Below are 23,330 nucleotides of genomic sequence, written 5' to 3'. Positions count from 1 at the left end.
TCATACGTACTCGCAAAAAGAAGCAACAAAAAGCGTAATACAGGTAGCGAGTACGCTGGTACGTGGGTATTTAAAAAATACATAAAAAAAGTATCTTCTTCGTATATAAATCCTTATATATATATATATATATATATATATATATATATATATATATATATATATATATATATATATGTATGTACTAATACTTCTTAGTGATATGTCGCTAAAAATGCGCGCGACGTTCCAGCGTCGAAAGCGTCGGCGTCGTTTCCTATTTGACATCAGCACGTGGTATCAAAGCAAAAGGGGCTGTGCAATGTTCACCGGTGGTCTTATTCATCATATGTCGACGAACTATTCACCTCGCTCCGTGTTTATCATCATTTTTGTACTTTTAAACTTCTTTTCATTCCCCTCTCAAAAAAAACAACAAATTATTTTTTTGTCCTTAAAAGATATTTTTTTTAAAAATTAAAATTCCATCTGTGATTTTTTGAGTGATTTTTTTATTTTTTTAATTGAGAATTTTTGTTATTATTATTGATTAATTTTGAGAAAATTGACGATTATTATGGTTGCGCTAAATAATTTCGAGAGAAAATTGAAATGTTTGAGGAAAATGGAACCGCTTGCCAGTAAGTAAAAAAATAAAATTGTTTTTTATGGGATTGGAGAAAAATCGAATCGGATTGAAAATAACAATGCGGATGTATGTATATGCCGGTGAAGAAACGAGTTTACCAAGCCAAGCAGACACAATCGATGTACGACGCGTTAATAATTAAGTAGTAAGGTCTACAACCTTTTCTATTAGAAGAACTGGTAAAAATTCGAGTTGGTTTGTTTTTTATAAATTTATGGTGGAATTTTAAAACTTTTTTTGGGGAAATTTTTAAAAATAATTTTAAAGAGTTTTATTGTTTTAAATCAAGACGAAAAATTTTTATATCAAGTAAAATTTACTCAAACAAAAAAAAATTCAATTCAAGAATTTTTTTTTTAATCAAGTTAATTTTTTTTGTATAAATTAATGTATTATCTTTTAAAATATTAAAATTTTTAAAAATACATTTTTTGAAAATAATTTTCATTTTTTTTTTAAATTAAATCGGCCGCAAAATTTATAAAAAAAATTTTTTTTTTTTAATTTTAAATCTCGTTTTTTATTAAATTTTTTTAATGCAAATTTTATTTAAAATCAGATTTGGATTTTTGCTAAGAAAATTATTCAAAAAAATTTTAATTTTTGACTTTTTATAATAAATTTTTTTAATTCTGCCAATTTTAGCTATCAGCTTTATTTTCTAATAAAGATATATTGTATTTTGTGGTAACAAATAAATATATCAAACAACCTTATTTCAAAGAAAGCCCAGGTGTTTACTTGTCACGTACATTTCTTTTGTTCTCTATATTTTGCCAATCACTGTCTTAAATACTTTGAAATTTCCAATAACTTATCTTGCACCGTTCAATGCATCAATTGCAAAAAGGCGCTGTCATAAATTCAACTAAAAGCTTTGAAAATTTTAGATTGCAAAATAATTTTATATTAAATTAGCAAATTAGAAATTTATAAAATATTTCTTAATAAGAATAAAAATTTTTAATTTTTACGTTAAATTGATTGAAAATTAAATCAATAATTTATAATTGATGGAAATTAATAAAATGATAAAAATAAACGCTTGATGTTTTTCATCTAAATTTCAATTTCCTGATTTGCTGTCCATTGCAAGCTTCTTTGACGAGACAATTAATTTAAATATTAAATTTAAAGATTTTTTTTTTTTTTAATAACTATCGTTAACTTTAATGACAGCACGACTGGTAAAATAAAATTCATAACAGATTTATTGAGAGCTTGACTAAAAAACAAGATTTAAAGTTTTATGCGACAATATTTCTTGCCGCGAGTGCAGCTCTGCTAATAAAACGAATATGAAAAATTTTAGATAGTTAGATACCTATGACCGGGCCGAGTGTTTTATGACCAGGGACAAGTAAAGCTTGCGATGGGTGAAAGAACGGTAAAATGAAACAAAATTTAACTTCGGACGGGGCATTATACATTGGATTCATATATAAAAGAAACTGCATTTCTTGGCCAGACATCAGGGCGTCTCAGTTCGGTGACTGGTATCAGATAGACATCGTTCTGTGCCAAGAATTTTTGTTAATAATCTCGAGTTTTACTAGCAAAGTGTTTCTTATAAGTTTTGCCTCGGCTACTGCATCGAGAAGCTAGAGTTTTAATGGAAGATCTCGTTTGAGAGAATTAGATGATTAACGGGCTTTAGAGTATCCTATACTCACTAAGTTTTTAAATCATTAAGAGTGAGAATTTAATGTCGAGCAAAGATAAAAAAAAAAATTTATATTTAAATAAATAATTTAAGTAAAAATTGGAATGATAAAAATTGATCAATTTTAGAAATTTTTAATTATTAAAAAGAATGATATAAAAAATTTTCATTGTCTAATTGATGTTGTTTTTTTTTTTTTTTTTTTTTTTTTTTATTTAGATGTAAATGAATAGTAACTGTTTTTTATATTTTTATTAAAATCTAATAATAAATAACAACCCTTAATGTATTTTCATTAAGTATGATAATAGATTAGTATGGTGGGACATTTCTATTGCGAAAAAGCCGCTAGTGATAATAAATATTTATGAAGATAATTAAATTTCATTTAAAATAACCGGAAAGTAATTGGATGATTGTAACGATGATTAAATTGAATAATCAATTTTAATAGTAACAATGATTTAAAAAATTTTTAAATAGAGATTAAAATTACATTTCTTTTTATTAGAAAACTTAAACAAATTTTCTAATAATTAAAAATGATCAGAGAAAAATATTTTTTTTATATAGCTTCAACTTGAATGGAGGAAAAATTTTTTACACGCCTTTTTGGTATTGTTCTCTATCTTCCTGTAGTAATACGCCCTTTTAGATTTATAAAGGAATGCGATAACGTTGTTTTACTTAACTCTTGATTCTCCCTCTCTTTTGCGTTTATTCCTTTCATTGTTACTATTATGGTCTTAATCAATGACATGGGGTGGGTATACCTATGTATAGATAAATATATATCGAACAACGCCTCGATACTTTGTTAATCACTAAGCGAGTATTATTTAACTCATTGGTATCCTTAAATATCTTAAATAAATAAGTCTAGGATAAACAATCATTTTACTAAATATAGAATAGTTGTTGGGAAAAAAAACAGTTCAATTAGATATTTTGCCGGATGTGCAATTAATAGCAATAAGGAAATTTATTCCATTATTTATCCCACTTATCAATAAAAAAAAATTCATAATAAATAATTCATATTTTATGTTAAAAAATAATGCAATAAATTTTCCCTTTTTTTTTTTTATAAAACTTTCAATCGATAAAAAATTCATAAGAAATTATTGGAATTTACCATTATAAATTCTTATGTAAATTTTTTTATTTAAAATACCCGCTAAATTTTACAGCAGTTTAAAAAAATATCAGTGCATAAAAAAAATTTATCAGAAAACTTTAAAATATAATTTCAATTTTTCCGCAAAAATTAATTTAAGTAAAAAAAATAAATCTACAGAAAGTTTGTTCCGAATTTTCTCAACTTGTGATTGTTTCAAAGAAATATAATTAAAGGGTAGAAAAGTCTAGTTTTTTTTTTTTTTTAGCCACTCTCCACTTGTTTTCTTTTAATTTAAAATTAAAACAAAAAATTCAAAGTTATTTTAAAATTACAAACATTTAATTTTTTTTTTATTGGTCCTGGGAAAAAAAAATATTTAATGGAATTCATAGAAAACTGTAAAAAAGTTTATAAAGCCTGTCTATGGCATATGCAGGAACAATATTTATTCATGAAAGGTTATTCGAAAAAACCGATGGGAAAACTATCCGCAAAGTAAAGAAAAACATGTACTATTTTTTTTTTTATTGCATTCATAAAAATTTATTTCAGACACATTTCATCAATATTCAATAGTAAATACCATATACCATTAAATTGAAACAATTCTGATGATAAAAGCTAGTAAATATTTTTTTTTTATGTTTGTGAATATGAATATTGCTCTAAAATATTTTTACACGGGATTTTAAACACAGAAAAATTCAATAAGTTATTTTTATTTAAAAAAAAAAAAAAAAAAAAAAAAAAAAATTGTATTTATTAATAAAAAGAGATTTAAATATTTTAATCACAATTTTAGTTGGAAAAATTTACATATTTAAAGTAATGAAATTGGAGTAAATTTGCAGAACGTGACCAAGCAACGGCGAAACCTTTTTGGGTGAAACTAGTGTAGTATAAATTTAAAAGGCTTGAGGTAAAAAAAAAAAAAAAAAGGGGTTTAAAGTGAATTTGAGGGCAGAGTTTTAATTTTGGCAGTGATTGTGGCAATAAACAACCTCTGAGAGAAAGTTTATTAGATATAAAATTGAGTGTAGTGTCCTGTCATCTATTCATCTATACATAGATCGTTATACAGTTTATATTGCCGCTATTTGCTGAGAGCAATGAGACACGAATTCATCGCGTGAGCTCCGACCGGTTAATGAAATTTCATGAACACGCACAAACACCACCGAGGGTGAAAAATGAAAGAGAAAATCGAATAAAAGCCCAGAAAATAATAAAAGAGACTAAATAATCGATAAAATTTAAACTATTAGTTAGCTTTTAAACTCTCGTTATACTTTCATTGATAAACTTTTATTTTTGTTTATTGATTTTATTAAATAAAATTTATACTGGCAATTTTTTTTATTTTTTATTTAATTTTTTTTGTATAGTTTGAAGCTTATTTAGAAAGAAGCGGAATATTTAATTTTGTTTCAATGCAGGTAAAAATATATTTAGGGCTGGAAAAAAAAAAAAAAAAAAAAGATGGCCAGTCATTACCGGTCGGAAACAATCGATAAAAGTAACGAGAGATTTAAAACTCATAAGAGACTTCAAGTCTCGGGAATTATCATGTCAAGGACATTGAATAATAAATGACAAATTGCCAATATTATTTTTTTAATGTATTATTTTATTTATTTTTTTAAATCACCGAAATCAATACGATCGGAATTAGATTTTTCTGTCAATAAAATAAAATAAGTTTTAACATGTTAGAATGAATAAAATAAAATTTTTTCTGTCCGCTTTAGAATTTACATAGGAAAAAAAATAAATTTAATTTCAAAGTATAAAAGTTAACTTGTCTGTAAAATATTCCCCTACAATTTATTAAAATTCTATGATGGCCTATAAATTACGTGTCGAAAAATGGGGAAAGTTACCTTTTTTTATTTTGTATGATAATATGATGAAATTTAATAATTTAGCGGTACAAATTTTTTTTATTATGCATCATTAATTTAAAAAATAAATTACTATAAAAATAAAAATAAAAATGATTTCTTTGTGGACTTAAATTTGAAAAATGTAAACTTTAATTTAAGGTGAAATTCAATATAGATCAACAAGTAATTGTAGAATAAGTGTCTTAACCTCGAGAAAAGTTTTTTTAATTCAAACAGAAAAATGTTTTTAGTAAAAAAAATAAATTCTCAGTTTCTAATTTAAATTATTTTTAATTTAAAAATTTAAAACTTGCAATTTCAATTTTTTTAGATAAAAATTATTAAAAAAATTTGTACATTTTTTATAGCAAAAAAATCCTTTTTAAAAAATAGGAAAAAAATAAAAATAAAAATTTGAGTAAATTTTTATGAATTTAATGATACAAAAATTTTTTTATTAATTGAAATGTTCGGAAGAAAAAAGTTAAATGTAAAAAATGAATTTTTACGATAAAAAGAGTTGGAATTTTTTATTTCCCGGCTTTTAATTTCCTGGCAAGCACTTGAGTACTTTCTTCAGGATTGTTCTGACGTAAAGGATTCAGTCTTGCATTGAAGTGTACCTTTTGGAGTAGCATTGTATGCAACAGCGGTACAGCGGCAATACGATACGATAAAATGTTAAGACAAGACGGACTTTCCGTACACTTACATTAGACGCTGGAAAAATAAGAGGAGAATAAAAAATAAAAGCAGTTAGACATGATTTGAGAAAATAGAAAAAATTAATACTCCAACGATCCTGAGGTTGGTTTTGACTGTTAAAAAACTAGGACATGACCGTTAAAATCGATGTTTCACTCGTCCAGTTTCAATTCGGCACGAGATCAATAAAGTTCCTGAGTCACGGTCTATAAAAATAAACGATACATAAGTATTCACATTTTAAAAACGAGCACGATCATTTTTGTTTTGACTCGCGATTGGTTTACCGCAAGTATATAAAGAGTTACGTATAAAATTAAAATTTATATTTTATACCAAATAAATGAGTTACTCAAATAAATTGTGAATAAAACGTTTAGTTCACAATTTATAAAATGCAAGACTAATGATAGATGTTGCATTAAGTAAAAACCAATGAGGTTTAAATTTAATTTTAATTTATTTAAAGTAAAAACAAAAAATGCGACTGTGCGCTACAAGTATTTGAGAATAACTAACTTAGAGAAAATACAAAAATTGTTAAGAGTAGAGTAAGAACTAGGCGTTACAATTACAAGCAGGAAAAATTAGGAGTAGGAATATTTTGTGACAAATAGTCGACCAGGAAATAATTTGGAGGCGAGATAATTGCAAGCTATGCAGTTTGGAAAAATAAGCAGGAAAGGGAATGCGGGTATACTAAGATTTTACCTGGATGGGTGATAGGTTTACAAAATATTTCTAAATTTACTGAGCAATAAAAATATTAAAAAATACAAAATTTCCCAAAAGTAAAATAAACCCAGAGTAATATAACCTAAATAAATATTAAGTTTATGACTTAATTCAAATTTATTAAGTGACTATAAGCAGCTTAAGAAACTATTTAAGAAATATCCCAAAAAATTACCATTAAAAATTCATTTTCTACTCTAGAGCTAGGAAAAAAACTAAAATATAAAAAAAAGTAACAAATTGCCTAAATTTCTATTGCAGTACATAGGCTGGGAAATTTTACTCATAAATAAAATTGAACAAATAAATGAACCTTTTTCTAGGTAACATAAGTAAAAGTATTTAACAAAAACTACGGATTTAAATTCTAGATTTTAAAAACTAAAATATATTATTTTTCAAAAAGCGCAGCAATTATCGGCTATGACAAAATATAAATTATTTAAATTAATTTAATTAATTTAAATTAATTAAAATATAAGTGTACGACGGAACAATTTTTATCGCATTTGTAAATCATTTTTTTACCATGACTCTAAATGCCAACTTCTAAACTCTTAATTTAATAATTTAAAAATTGAATTTTGATTTTTTTGAAAATTTAAATACTGACTTGGAAAATTCTTATCAGCTCATTAATAATAAATGAAATGTTGACGTTAATAGTCGTTGAGGAAACTAGAGAGCTGCGATGGGTAATAGAATAATTGATGCACGTAAAACAAATTGAGGGGTAAAATGAGTACTCGTGTTTATTTTCTGACTCCTGTTTCTTCATGTCACTCTATCATTATTTGTGACGAGAAAAGGGAGCAAGGCTAACTCATCTATTACACAATACAATAAAAGAAAAAAATATTTACGTATATTATATCGAGAAAAAAAATTTAATTGGAACAAAACATTTATAATTAATCACAAGCGAATTTTAATTAAATTTTTTTGTTATCTTCATTAAAGAAGGTATGTTGTAATTATAATTACACACATAAGGGTAATTGTTTTCCGGCTGGAAAACTGATATTTTGGTAAATTGACCGGCAAATTATGGTAATATTAATAATCAAAGAAATTTTTTTCTTTATAAACGTTCAAGCTTTTCTGTTTAAAATTATAAAGCAATAAATTTTTAATATATATTTTAGTTATTGTTTTTCTGAAGAAACGCGTGAACAATCTTTACTACTTCGCGTGTAAATTTTTATTTTTGTAATTATGGAAATTATAACAAATTAAAAATAATTTTTTTACTCAATTTTAATTAGAAAAAATATTTATAGAGCTTGGATAAAATTTATTTTTTAAAAATTTCTAGAAATTTTCTCCATACTAATTTTTAGATTAAAATAATTAATCAATACTTGATAATAATAATAATAATAATACTAAATAGACATATATGTATTTTTTAATGACATACTGACATTCCCTTCTGAACTTGTAAAAACATAAATTCAATCTAACTTTCGGGTTTCATCGCCCAGAAGATTATCGCACCCTTTCTATAGTTGGAACAAACTACCGCGCTAAACTCGTAAGAAGGTCGCGAGGGTGGCGAATTCCGGAGTATAATCAAATATTTTACAAGAAAAAAAAAATAATGATATAAAAGTTAATTGACTGTAAGTAAGAAAAACATCGATACTTTTGTAATAAATATCTGTTAGGGTTTTTCTGACCGAAAATTTTCATTTTTAAAACTTTTATTGACTGTAATTAATTTTTTTCATCAATTTTCATGTATAATTTTTTTTTTTATACAGAAAATTTGTTAGAAAGTGTCAATAAAAATCTAAATTTTGAAAAATATTCCTTCCTTTAGTTTCAACTAAAAAATTCTTCAATATTTGAAGGAAAAAAATGTAAATCATAAAAATAGGATAAAAAACTCGGACTATAATTTTAAATCATGAACTGCGGTCATTGTATTTAAATGAAAGTGTAATTACTATGATATTTATTTTAATAGAATTATTAAATAAGGGTTATATCACTAAAATACATATTTAATATTAATTATACTTCCATTTTACATAATACTAATCTAAATATAAAATAATAATTAGTTGCGTGTTATGAATCAATTTATTTCCTGATGTAAAACTGTTGTCATTTATAATTCATTTTAAAATAAAATATATTTGAAAACGAACCAGACGATAATCTATAGCAAATATATAAGTCGATAGGTCAGAGATATGAACCGTGAGTCGAAATAATTATGAGAAATGCCACGAATAATTGGGTCACAACAAATTATGCATAAATTCCTATTAATAACTTTTATTTAGTCAAAATAAAAATAAAAAATGTACAACTTAATTGATCAAAAAAATAAGATTTTAATTGTTGATCCGACCTTCAAATTAATGAACCGCATTAAAAATGAATAACTATTATTTATAATTGAAAGTTTTGAATTGGAATTTTTTTTTTTTTTTTTTTTTTTTTATTGTCGTAATTTTTAACTGAGGTAGCAAAAATACCCGATCGCAATAACGGCGATCATAATAATGAGAAAAATAACGAACCCACAGATATAAACAATGCAATCATATACAACTTTTTGAACATATAATATGTCTCCGTCATTATCGTTCCGTTCTTCGATCACTAATCTCACGTTGTCGTTATCATTATCGTTCTTTTTAATGTCTTCTTCTTTTATTCTTTCGTTCTCCCCTTGTACTTTAGATTGAGGAGTTTTAATATCTATTTCAGAGACATCATTCTCGTCTACAGCAGTCTCAACTTCCTTTGTACCGAGATTTATGCGCACTTTTCCGCCTACTCTTGTCGTTGCGATATTACTTCGCATTGAAAATCTATTTCATCAACTTTCACACTAAAGATAACCTTTTGTCGATGTATTTTTGTATTTACTTTGACTCAAGGCTCGAACAATCTCATTAATCCTTAAGGATATGCTCAAGTTTTACTCAAAAACTTACGGAAAAAAAATAAACATTTCATTAAAAAGTTATTTCTGAAAAAAAGTGATTTTTATGTCTCAATAATTTTAATTTACCTCTATTTAAATCCTAGTTATCGATTTACTGAAAAATATTACCGCAGAAATTAATCAAATTTATGTCTTATGTCATTTTAATTTAATTAAATTGTTTTAATGCTTAAACAATGTGAAGATATGTGCTTAATACATCGACTGGATAACCACGTCAATTTTTGGTTATGGATCCATTATCCAAATGAGCGGTTACGTATCCTGTCGTTACGAGATTGTTTTTAAGGATATAATTTAAGCGATTATACGTATTAAATTTAACTGAAATAAAATTAGCATATATTTTAAGAATTTAATAAAAATAAAAATATTTCTTCCTGATAATTCGTTTTATCCAAGGGATTTTTTTTTTAATTATTACAATAATTATTAAGCGCTTAAATATCCAAGAAACTCAATCTTTTAATGGTTAAAAAGTGGATTAAACTTTATGAATTTATATCTTCATGAAAAAAGAATTATTGATTTAAATTTATTGAATTTTGAATAAAGGTCTGAGACCGAGCTTTCCATTTAAAGGTTACAATAAATTATTTATTTTTCATAAATCATACACCAATTTTTATTGGTTCTCAAAGGCGCCTATAATATTTAAAAAAAATAAATAAATTGACTAAAAAATACGATTAACTAAATTAATATAAAATATTAAATTTCAATTCTTCATAAATGTGATGATAATAAATCTGCATCAATATCAGCAGTTCGCGCTTGTTAGAAGATTTTAATTAATTCGTGGGATAATATTCTCGCAATCTCACTGTTAGAAGGTCTTATTTATGATTAATTGTTGCACGCCGAAAGGTAAATTTAATCTTTATCAAATCATTTATCGCTAAATAATTAAATGCGACATTAAGGTCACAAGATTTATCATTTAAAACATCTAATATCATGCGAAACATATATCTCCAACGAATATCTGATCTTATATTTTTTTTAAAATTAATATTCATCTTTTAATAACAACCGCAATTTTTTTTTTTTTTTTTCCATTCTCTTTAATAAAAATCAAGTTTGCAATGTAAATGGATTCAAAAGCTGGGTTATGTTTGTTAATAAGTATGAATCTCTATTTACATATGGATGAATAAGTACTTGGCGTAAAGCACCACCGTGTCTTTGTATTATACTTATTATATTTTATTACGGACAGTTCATTACGGACAGTTCATTATTTATAAATAATAACACATATAAAACAAGTTCAAGTTTGTTTGTTCATTTATTATTTACTCAGAGGGTTTGTTTGACTATCCCTACATGCCCAGATCTTTTGGCTTGACAGTAACGCTAGGGAAAAATAGCTATTCCGAAAACTCATTAAATACGAATGTTTTTTAATTTTTTTTAATATTTAAATATTTCCGTAATATTTTTTTGTAATTTTCATAACTGATAAAATTTTTTACAAATATTATTACTTCTTTAAATTTTATTTTTCCATTTTTAAAATATTGTTACTTAATAAAAAATTATAACAAAGTATCTCTTTATCCCTCTAACTAATAAGTAATTAAAGAAATAATTAGATTGTAATTAAATAATATAAACGCTTAAGAATTCCGCGCAGGCTTAATTGCACCGCGGTAAAGTGTGCTTTGAATCATTTAAAATTTTTTAATCGTCCGAGCCACAAAAGGCCAAGTAATTGCTTCACATCCCTGGATTATCTTGAGTCAGTCCTTGTATTTTTTAATTGAATTTTTAATTTCTAAAACTTGCGATTAAATTTATCGATTTCAATGGACACTTTATTTTCCACTGAACTTTATAACTTTCGCTACAAGAGCTTACAAGCTTTTTAAATTTTTATTATCAAAGATTACTCAAACTTTACTTTACAAGTTCGGTAATCCAGGGACACGGAAGCACCTTGCGCCAAGTATGTGCAGGTAAACATTGTGAACGTTTCAACTTGAGACGACCATGTCTTTATTCTTCCATCTTGTTTACATAACTTTAACCTCGTGTAAATTTAAATATTTTATATATTAAAATTTTTTTTTTATCTTCAGAAGAATAAATTTTTAATCTTTTAACTGTAGATTTATTTTTATATTTTTTAGGTCTTTAAAAATTACAAAAAAAAATTTGTTTCGATGAAGAAAATGGAAAAGAAGAAATGAATAAGACGCTGATAAAATTTGATGTAGTAAATCGAAACTATTAACGGCTTGGAACAAGCTTTCAAGTGATTCGGGACAATCGATTTTCCTCCAACCCCAGTCGTGTTTCAATAGAAGAATAATTCAAGTATTAGATCATACACATTCTGATTCTATTCCTCACGACTGCGTTCTTCGGACGTTTAGTAACAGCAAATGGAAAAAAGTAAAGTTCACTGGAACTTACATAGGGAGAAAGCTCCATTCAAACCCTTGTTTAATCGCTACAGAACACATGACACTTTATTTTAATAATACATCGACGGTCGGGCTTAGAAGAAGCTAAATTTTATCAACCTAAAAGCCTTCGTCACTCTAAATATTTTATTATATTTTGTAATTCAGGCTCCAGGGTTATACAAAATTTCTCGTCATAAATTTCATTTTTTACGCGACATATTTTTATTCTATCAACCCAGGAAATCTCTTCGCTTAACCTTTTACTTTAAAAAATTTTAAATTACTCTATTAGTGAAACTAAAATATTACAATAAAAATTTTTTTATAAAGCTTTTAGTTTAAATTAAAATTTAAAAATTAATAAAATTTTTTATTTAAAAATTAAATTAATTTTTTTATTGCAGTTTCTTTTTTATAATAAAAATAATTGCAATCTGGGTTTTTAATTTAATAAAAAGGCGAATCCTTTTGAAGCGTGCAATAGCAAAAAACATTTAATTAAATTTTATTAATCATCCAAAAAAAAATCGATTTGACATCAAAGTAATTGTCCAATAAAATTTCTCAGCTAAATTTTTTCCACTTTAATAATTTTTTATCCAATTGGAAACTACAGATATATTTGAGCTTATAGATTCATTGGTGTGTAATTGAACCCACGAATAAGATTACAACTAAAGCGGATAAGAGAAATGAACTGATTTTATTTGATAGAAAATTTCTGTATAGATTTGATTCGAAAAATGCTTGATAATTAAATGAAATTTAATTAAATAAACAAAGCATTTTAATTTCGAGTTTATAATTAAAAAATATATCGGTTTGTATTTTTACTCCGTACATTTCAATTATCACCTCCTGTTTATTTAATCCGTTTATTTTAAATCCTAGATTTATGGACGAATGTCCAGCAGATTCTAACTAAAGAAAATTTATATTGAAAGTCAATTAATAACGTTTAAAAAAGCAAATAAAAAATTAGGAAGTCGCTTCACGTCCTCCAATTGTGAATTTATTTTTGCAGTGCGTGATACGCATACGATAGCTCTTTAAATTAACAATAAACGGTCATTGTTTGGTTGTAAATGATTAAATATAGAATATCAATAATATTAAATATTTACTGTGGAAAATATATATTTTCAGGATAGTTTGATTCATTAGGGCAGTTAGCGAAAATTGATAGAATATGCTTTCGCAAACCAGAACATATCTATCGAGTGTCTCATTATTAATTCTAATAAGCGCGTGCGCGAATTGAACGCGAAGAGACTCTAATACATATATCCATGCATATACGTGCATTGACAAGTCTATTAATAGTCGATAATGGAACTAGCGATGGTGTAACGCAATTACTTGAAAATAATATACTTTTACTTGTAAATGCAAGCAAGCTTCGTCGACATCAATACCGATGGAGTTAAAAAAATTGTTTGGCTGTTCATCGGCTGATATATGATATATAATATGAATACTAAGTAAAGCCATATATATATATATATATATATATATATATATATATATATATATATATATATATATATATATATATATATATATATTAGGTGGGTCAAAAAAATCGAATAATTTATTTTTGATTTTATACTCTGAAAAATAGGTTCATAGACACCTAAAAAGAATTCTCTCCAAGTATAAGCTCTTAATTATAACGGAAGGTCCTCCGCTTTGCGGGTTTCTATTTTTTCGAATAATCAGATAAAAAAATTTATATCTCGCTTCCAACTGCTTGGAAAAATATTCCGTGGCATAGATTTTGTGAGAAATTGAATGCTTTACAAAAAGGTCTCTTATGACTTTTTCAAAAACTCAACCGATTAAAAGATATTCATAGTTGAAGTTTGGCTATTTTAAGGAAAATATTCGTTTTTATTATGAATTTTATAAGTCGATGAAAAAAATTATTTCGGATTGCGGAACTCATGATTTTGTAGGAAATTTACTGCTCTACAAAAATGGTCTCTTATGATTTTTGATTAAGTGAAGCCGTTACGAGATATTCATCGTCAAACATTAACGAATATCAATATTTCCAGTTTTTGATCAATAATTCGATAAATTTTAATTTAAACTATGAGTTTCAGGAAAATTTACATAAATTTGAGTTTCGATCGATAAAGAAATGTTATAATAAGTTAGATAAAGAATTATTGGAATTATCATTGATTTTCCTTGGAGAAATGCCTCAAGAAAAGATTTCTTTCAAACGTCCTGGTGCTGTTCATCATGCTAGATGGATGGCTAAGGCCATTTATAGTTTGAAAATGTATCTATTCAGAGATGAATTCAAACTCTCTCAGAAAGAATTGCATGGTCTTCGTCATTTCTGTATTTTTATAGTCACATTGTATTTAAAAGCTTGGTTTTCATCAACTTCTGCAACAACTGCTGCTTATCATGACTTGCAGTTTATGAAAAATTTATTGGAGTACAAACATATCAATCCTTTGATTTCTTCAGCTACGTGTGAAAAAATGATTTCGCACTTATGGTATTTGAGCGATGAACTTGCCATTTTATCACTGTTTGACGATGGCGTTCCATTAGAAGTAAAAAAAGTATTGTTGAAGCTGTTAATACTCGTGAAGGTACAGATTCTAAAGCTAAAAGATTTGTAATTGCTAAAAAAGATTTGAATTCATTGGCGCAGAGAACTCTGAGTGACTTTGTGTCTAAAAAGTCATTAAATCTTTTTAAAATCTTCGATCTACCGTATGACTTTCTTGATGTCGATGTTGAATTATGGCCTACTAATGAGAGTTATCTCGAAAATAAAGAATACTTTCAACAACTAAAAGTTGTCAATGATTCAGCAGAGCGAGCTGTTGCATTAGTCAGTGAATATAATCAATGCTTGACAAAAAATGAAGAACAATTCCAGTACTTATTGCAAGTTGTCAAAGAACATCAAAAACATTCCCAAATTGTAATAAAAGAAATTATTTATAGTAATAGCGTACTGTTATGTTAAAAATATAGACAATTATATTGCAATTGATAATTCAATAAAAAATTTATCTATAAAAAAGTTAAATACTGGTTGTTTCTCACTTGATTCAATACTTTTCATATTAAATTTGACAAAGAAATATGTCATTCACTTCAAATTAAACTAATCATTGGCTATATGTCGAAAAAAATGCTCTAATTTCTTGTTTTAATGCAATCAAACAAGCTCAAGACTGAAAACAATATTAAAAAAATTGTTTATAACATTTCTTTATCGATCGAAACTCAAATTTATGTAAATTTTCCTGAAACTCATAGTTTAAATTAAAATTTATCGAATTATTGATCAAAAACTGGAAATATTGATATTCGTTAATGTTTGACGATGAATATCTCGTAACGGCTTCACTTAATCAAAAATCATAAGAGACCATTTTTGTAGAGCAGTAAATTTCCTACAAAATCATGAGTTCCGCAATCCGAAATAATTTTTTTCATCGACTTATAAAATTCATAATAAAAACGAATATTTTCCTTAAAATAGCCAAACTTCAACTATGAATATCTTTTAATCGGTTGAGTTTTTGAAAAAGTCATAAGAGACCTTTTTTGTAAAGCATTCAATTTCTCACAAAATCTATGCCACGGAATATTTTTCCAAGCAGTTGGAAGCGAGATATAAATTTTTTTATCTGATTATTCGAAAAAAATAGAAACCCGCAAAGCGGAGGACCTTCCCGTTATAATTAAGAGCTTATACTTGGAGAGAATTCTTTTTAGGTGTCTATGAACCTATTTTTCAGAGTATAAAGTCAAACATAAATTATTCGATTTTTTTGACCCACCCTAATATATATATATATATATATATTAGAGTTGTTTCAAAGGCATAATTTTTTAAGACGTTTTTAATTTTTAGTTATCATTCTGATTGTCTCTTCTGATCCTCTTAATCCGATCTCTCGACAGTCTGTTATTTATTGAAATTGGTTTTAGCTTTCATTGATTTTCCGATTAAATTAATGTACTATTATATTACACGACTGGCTTTTGTACACTCGTGAAAACCATTAGTGTAGAATTGAGGCTCGAATTATATTGAGAAACTGTACGATCAGGGATATTAGGTTGGGTAAATCTCCCAAATTGGACACTAACTAAATACTTTACTTGGTCTAAGTCTTTAGTTGTTTTTCATAAATTTATACAAAAAATTTACATGGTTAGATTTTTTATCTAACAATCACACATCACGTATTTTTTTGAAAATTTTAATTTTATAATTTTTTAATTATGAAAAATTCACGTCTTAAAAAAAAAATTTATTTTTAAAAAAATTCTTTCCTTGATTTTTATTCTAATTTTCTAATGAAATAATAAACCAATCAACACTTTTGCCTCAAAACCTTGTAGGGGATACAAAAACAATTCGATTGGTCTATAATAATCATTAGAAAAAAAATTATCGAGAGATTTAAAGCCTATTATATAAAAAATAAAAAAAAATCAACAATATTCAATAAATCATCCAAAATAAATTATTTTCATAATTTAAATTTCTAGTTACAATTTATTTATGCTCCAATCCAGAGACCCGGTTGTGTCTCGCACTGAAGACACTTTAAGAACTGATAAAAAATTATTAATCTGTTCCAGGATAATTTTTAAAAATAAAATGTACGAAAGATTGCGTTGAATCGCATCATCGTGCTGGAGGAAGTAGAGGAATGGGCCCTTGGGCCTTTGGAATTCCTATTGTCCTTGTTTCCACTCTTGGTCTCCTTCTTAACGCTTATGTCCTTTTAGTAGTAATTGGCCTCGGCAAGCAGGCGAGTATTATATTTATAAATAAATAAATAAATTATTTAATTAATAAAAATAAATTTATTTATAAATAAAATAGACGCAGCAACAAACTTCAAATACTCTTCTGTTAATTCACCTTGGAGCAGTTGAGTTTGCACTTTGTTTTGTATTGCTTGTATTTACAACCGGTCCTTGGACAAATTCTGGTTCTTGGTGTGCAGTTCATGGTTTTCTGCTTACTTTACTCCACCCAGTAGCTTTGTGGACCGTCACTGGGCTCAATTGTGATAGGTAAAAATAATTTTTGAAATAAAAATTTGATAATTAACGGAGATTACGCTTTTGATATAATATAATACACGATTATAATCATATACTAAACTTTGATCTAGATACTACGCCATAGCAGCACCCCTTCACTACTCGGCAGTAGTTTCCCCACGGCGAGTAATCCTAGGATTAGTAGGAGCATGGATTGGTGCAATCGTTCTATGTCTACCTCCATTTTCGGGCTTAATTGCACCGTATAAATATAGTCAAGATTTTGGATGCTGTATTCCAGCGTTCAGTAATGAGACATGGACTATTGCTGGTGTTATTTATACAAGTGTTTATCTGTTTGTGGGTTTAATGTTACCGGCGATACTTATTACAGCTTGCAATATTCGCGTATTAGGAATTGCGCGGTATCATCGCCACCGAATTGCCAGCGCTATTTATGAAGTTACGTTGAGCGCTCAAGTTACTATAACGCACCAAAGAAATCCGTTCTTCATACCGACAGTTACTTCACCTTCTGCTGGAGGACCTCCGAGATTTCACAGTGCTGCTAGTACTGTTAGTAATTTATAGTAATATATTTATTTTATTTTGCTATTTAAAATTTTTTTAAAGAGCAACTCACTATTTAATTATTTATTTTAAAGATTAGATTAACTAAAAAAAATTCTCAGCTCAAGTAAAAATTCTTTTGATCCCAGGAAATAATTTTTTTAAGGTTTTTTTTTTTTTTTTTTGGGAAAATAAACAAAATCTTTTAATTTTATTTTATATAAATTTTTTTCAGACTCACAAACCTTTAAAAATTATCTTTTTAACTTTTTTAAAGAAATATTAAAATTTCAACTTAAATTTCAAACTTTCTGAACAATAACGACAAAATACAATTTGGAAAAAAATAAAAATCAAAAAATTTGAACCAAAAAAAATTAACAGTGAGTTGCTCATCTCATTTTTGCTAAAAAATTTTAATTTACATTTTTGTTATTATTTTATTTAATTTTATTTATCAATAAAATATTTTTATTTCATAAAATATGTTTTCTTTATTATTTTATTTATCTCTAAAAATATTATTATTATTATTATTATTATTATTATTATTATTATTATTATTATTTATATGATTGCTCTTTTGCTTGAATATTTTTTTTATTCTGAATTTATAAAATAATTTTTGCCTTTTTTTTTTTTTTTTTTTTTTTTCTGTAAGAAACACGACGAGGGTTTTATTATTTTATTTTATTACTAAAATAATTATTTAATTGATAAGTCAATAAAAGCAATTTCGGGTTGATGAGTATGATTGACGTTTCGACATTAGGAATAATAAAAAAATTCCATCGATATCCTTAAAGGTGATGCAATTAGTTGGATCAGTCTATCTACTTTATTTCCCCTACTGCGGAATCATCCTATGGGAAGCTTGCACCGCAGCTAGTCATAGTCGTCTTCACTTGCACCCAAGATTCGCGTCCTTGGCCTCACTTTTACTCGCTACTTCGCCGCCGATTAACGGTTTATTATACGGCCTCAAGTCACGAACAATAAGACGTTCTGTCCAGAATTATTGGCGTAAAAAAGTAACCAAATCGGAATTGCAGCAGGTGAAATATTTAAAAAATTACAATTTTTATCATCAAAAGAATAATTTATAAATTATTGAATTTTTTTTTTTAAATAAAATAAATTTTCAGGAAATTCAAGCTAGAACCCCGAGCGTTGCAGGGTCGCGTCGCCCTTCGGGAAGTGGACCAGTCTCTCTGTTTCCGTTTCCGCCACTCCAACGACGTCTCAGCGAAGCTCTACTCAATTTAGGGACAAATTCAAGAGCTGCCGGTGGTTTCGAGAGTGGTAACATTGGAGCTTTTAATTGCAATCGCTTACAACCCGCTGCATCTTGTAATACACTACGGGTACCAACAAGCGAATCAAGTAATCAATTTTTTTTGTTGCATCATTTTTACAAATTTTTTCTTCCAATGATTGTCTTTAAAAATTATTTTTCATTAATTAAAAGAGCCATTAGAAAAATTTATACAAATGATTTGATTTTTTTTTTTTTTTTAAACAATTTTATCATTCATAATTCTCATCTAGAGAATGCAAAATTTATCCCGGTATAAAAGTAATTAAATTCGACAATAAAAAATACTATTTAAATTTAATATATGAGCTTATAGAAGTGATATTTTAATCAAGTAGCGCAAATATATTGAAGTATTATAGATGTTAACAAATATACATTTTATCTTTATTACGCATATTAACGACGAGCTAAAATAAATTGGATTATTTTTTATATAAAATTATACTGATAAATTGCAGATTATTTAAAAATTTTTCTATAAATTCTAGATGAATTGCGATTCCTAATTTTTATAATTTTCTTCTCCTTTCTTTGCTAAAAAAAATATTTATGATCTTTAAAATAAATAAATTTTGTTATTAATTTTTACATCAATTACTAAATAAAATTATCGCACTAAATTATTGCGAAAAATTTTTTTGATTTTTTTTTTTAATTTAAAGGTGAAAGTAACAGAATAGTGCGAACGAGTGCTAGCACAGCCAGCCTAATGGGAATGGGATATCACGATTCTACTAGTACAATACGTGAATCTTCGTTATTGCGCGATACGATAGAATTGTCAAAAAGAAGCCCAATAATACTGATAACACGGACACATAGCGTTGAAATACCTGACGGTAGTAGTCCAGTGCTCAAAAGATCTTGTATTACTTCAGGACACTTTGGTACAATTGTAACTGACAGTAAGTTTCAAGAGAAAAATTTCTAAACCAAAAAAACAATTTTAAAGAGCTTAAAAATATTTTTAAATTAAGGAATTAATTTTTTTGACTCAAGTAAATTTTACTTAGATCAAAAATTCTTCTTTTTAATTCAAGTTAATTTTTTTTTTAAAGTAGGCTGTATTATAAATATTAAATATTCAATGCTCGAATATAAAATAAATTTATGCAAATCTTAACACAAATTTAAATTGTTCTCAAATAGAGAGACGCTGGCGTCAAGTCAGCACTGGAAGTGATAGCAGTACAGGAAGCAGCGATGCTAGTATTTGGACAACCGGAATAGCTCATAGAGCTGCCAAAGGAAACCTTAGAAGTTCTATTGACAATTGGCCAATAGGTATTTCTTTTTTTTTTAATTAATTTGAATATTTATTTTTGAAAAATAAAAAATTGCTTAATTTATTTCTGTTTAGCTATTCGTCACGTGCCACTAGGGATATTATTCAATGGATTACGCGCTAGCAATAATAGTGAAAGTAGTGATACAACAGATACAACGGCAACAACAACAACAACATCAACTTTACCGTCCAAAGTATTTTCAATAGTGAGTTTTAAAAAATTTAATTTTAGATTTTTTTTTTTTTAAGGAGATTAAAAGAATTTAATAATAATAATAATTATTATTATTAATTTAATGTAAAAAAAAATTTTTAAAATAGAAATTTGAACTTATCTAGATTCATTGACATCTATAATATTCGATAAAACCATTCATAAAATTTAAATTACACAATAATGTATTTACATAATATAGTTCCGTCTCCGATAACTTTCTAGACTAATTAAATCAGCGCAACTTTAGCTGAACTGTTCCAGACTATCTATTGATGCAACCAGAGGCAAAACTTTGTCTTGTATTTTCATGTATTATTATATTGTTTAATTATAAAATTCACAAATTTTTGACTACTTTATTATTTATTAAGAGAATAATTCCTGAAGACTATAATTCATTTTTTATAATTAAAATTTTTTAGTTTTTTACAATTGATTTATTTAATAAATTTTTTTTAGGCACAAGGAACCCAAAATTCAAATAATAAAAGTGATGAAAAGCCAAAAGTGAAGCGAAAAGACAGTGAAGAAAAAAGTGAAAGCGAATCCAGTTGGGGCAGTATTGAAGAAAAAAGGTCAAATGATATCGAAGACGAAAATAGCGAAAAAGAAATTGAGAAAAAAGAAGAAAGAGATGATGATGAAGAGGATGATGATGATGATGATGAAGAAGAAAGCGCCAGTAGTAACGATAAAAATCCACACGAAATTGACAACAAAGGGGTTGTAAAAAAATGTAAAAAAAGAAGAAAAGAAAGGATGCGCTCTCGGATTATTAATGATGAAAAAATAAATGAAAATAATGATGGTATTAAATTACGATCACTTCTTACAACTTTGTCATCTTAGATATTTATTTTTTATTGTCTTCTTATTTTTTATTATTAGCTTTGTTGTTGTTATTGTTTAGATTGAAATAGATGACAAAAAGTATACCAAAGAGTAATTGATTGACTTTGTGAATTAAAAAATAACATATCCCGAAATACAATTATATTTTTGTACTTTTAACCCATGACATTTATAAATGAAAAAACATAAACATATACATACATTCTTATATATTGTGTTTGATAAACACAATCAGGTAATTGGTGAACAAAACACTTGACAACAAAACATAAATAAATAGGTTCGATTAATTTGAAAAGAGACCTTGAATAAAACAGTAAATTTTACACCGAATAGTTTCACCCTCAATGTTTGTTGGATCGAAAAAAATGAAACTTGATATATTAAAATAATAGTATAAAATGCAACATAAATATATGTGATTTGTTATTATAGTACTTGTGTATGTATGTAATTTTAAATGTATATATGTATTTTATGTGTGGTAGCATGAGCAAATTGTTGTTTGAATTGACAGTACAAGTTCACTAGTATTCAAAAAATTTATGTATTATAAAATAATTATTATTATTATTGATTGAAGTAATATTAAATATAACGATCAAATGTCTCAGCTAAAATATATATTTTACGTGCGACAAAATAAATATATAATATGTTAACTATTTAAGTAATTATAAACGTTGACTGTTAATTATCTCTCATGACAATCGTTCAACTGATATGCTAAACAAGCGAAATTTTAAAATATATAGAAGCCGTTGGAATTGAAGATCGTTTTTTTTTTTTTTTTGTTTATGATTAATTAATTATTTTATAACAAGAGGTGTAAAATATTATTTGAAAAAGGCGGCTTTAATTATTTTTTGTGTAAAGTAAGATTTAATAACTGTTAAGTATTATTATTATTTATTATTAATTATTGATGTTTGAATAACTTTTTTATGAATTATATAATTATAAAAGTTATTGTATTTTCTCGCTGGTTGAGAAATTGTATGCCAATCTGTAAAATAATTTTTTTTTAAATAAATTATATGGGGAAGTGTACATTGATGTAATGAAAAATAAACGGAACTAGAGACCTAGTAGCATAAATAAATCACTTCCCATTATCATCTCTCTTTTTCTCTATCACTTTGCTTCTTTATCTTTCCTTAGTCCCTTTACACCGAGCCCAATTTAATTAACCAATTTTTTTTTTTTACGTTTATATTTTGTTAACAACTATTTCAGTTTGAGGCACACTTTTTACTGTTTAGTATCACATTTTTCTGGAGATAACAAATGCATTATCAATAATTTACATAATCATATGTGTAGTCTTAAAATTAAGTCCTATTCCGCTATGCCAAATATGAAATTTGCTGTTGCACTAGTTTTAGTAGATTTCATAGAAAATTAACGATTTCCAAATATCGAAAAGTTATTGTTTTTACCTAGTTTTGTAAAAATCTAGTTTCGATGAGATTGAATTTTATATAATAACTGTGTAAACTTTGATTACAATGATTACAATATACATCATAATTTAAAATCTAATTGTATTTTTAATTAATAAGTGATAAAATGAAATCTACTTCCATTTCGGCTGCCGAATGGCTCTTTTTTTTACTTAAAATCGCGTTGAAAATTTTTTTTATTTTATAAAATAGGAAATTTTTAGGGATCATTTTTAAAAATTAGCCTTTTAAAATTTTTTAAATATTTAATTTTAATTTTCAGAATTTTTAATTAAAAAATTATAAAATTAATTTTAATCTAGTAAAATTTATTTAAACCAAAATAAATTGCTTAATTAAGAGATTTTTTTCCTCAAATCAAGACATTAAAATTTATTTTTAATTATTTTCTTGATAGTTATTAATTTAATTTTTTTTTCTATTTAAAATTTTACAATTTTTTCATAAAAAAATCTTTAAAAAAATTTTTTTTTGTCAA

At 26.1% G+C, this 23,330-nt stretch overlaps 2 protein-coding genes across 4 annotated transcripts in view; one reads left to right on the top strand and one right to left on the bottom strand.

The window, feature by feature from the left end:
* The window catches only part of LOC141538520 (phytanoyl-CoA dioxygenase, peroxisomal-like), a 29,931-nt gene that overhangs the window by 2,994 nt on the left and 3,607 nt on the right, over window positions 1-23,330 (bottom strand). The gene's annotated exons all lie outside the window — the stretch shown is intronic.
* Window positions 343-22,513, top strand: LOC141538512 (uncharacterized). The gene is made up of 10 exons (XM_074260036.1): window positions 343-620; window positions 16,734-16,906; window positions 16,981-17,174; window positions 17,276-17,720; window positions 18,521-18,769; window positions 18,860-19,097; window positions 19,695-19,937; window positions 20,182-20,316; window positions 20,393-20,526; window positions 20,997-22,513. Exons 2-10 carry the CDS (start codon window positions 16,805-16,807, stop codon window positions 21,384-21,386), a joined length of 2,130 nt encoding a protein of 709 aa, XP_074116137.1. The 5' UTR covers window positions 343-620; window positions 16,734-16,804; the 3' UTR covers window positions 21,387-22,513.

The sequence above is a fragment of the Cotesia typhae genome, unplaced genomic scaffold (genome assembly GCF_013202065.1).
Source record: "Cotesia typhae breed Kobodo isofemale line unplaced genomic scaffold, CoteBio_Ctyphae contig_22, whole genome shotgun sequence".
Lineage (NCBI taxonomy): Eukaryota > Metazoa > Arthropoda > Insecta > Hymenoptera > Braconidae > Cotesia > Cotesia typhae.
The sequence above is the reverse complement of the archived record's forward strand: the minus strand, read 5'-3'. Positions and strand labels throughout refer to the sequence as shown.

What these genes read in the sequence shown, in the direction of transcription:
- LOC141538512 (XM_074260036.1), top strand. Translation starts at nt 16,805, where the DNA reads ATGGGCCCTTGGGCCTTTGGAATTCCTATTGTCCTTGTTTCCACTCTT. An exon ending in TAATTGGCCTCGGCAAGCAG is followed by an intron (nt 16,907 to 16,980) that starts GCGAGTATTATA and finishes TAAATAAAATAG; the next exon opens with ACGCAGCAACAAACTTCAAA. An exon ending in TTCACAGTGCTGCTAGTACT is followed by an intron (nt 17,721 to 18,520) that starts GTTAGTAATTTA and finishes ATATCCTTAAAG; the next exon opens with GTGATGCAATTAGTTGGATC.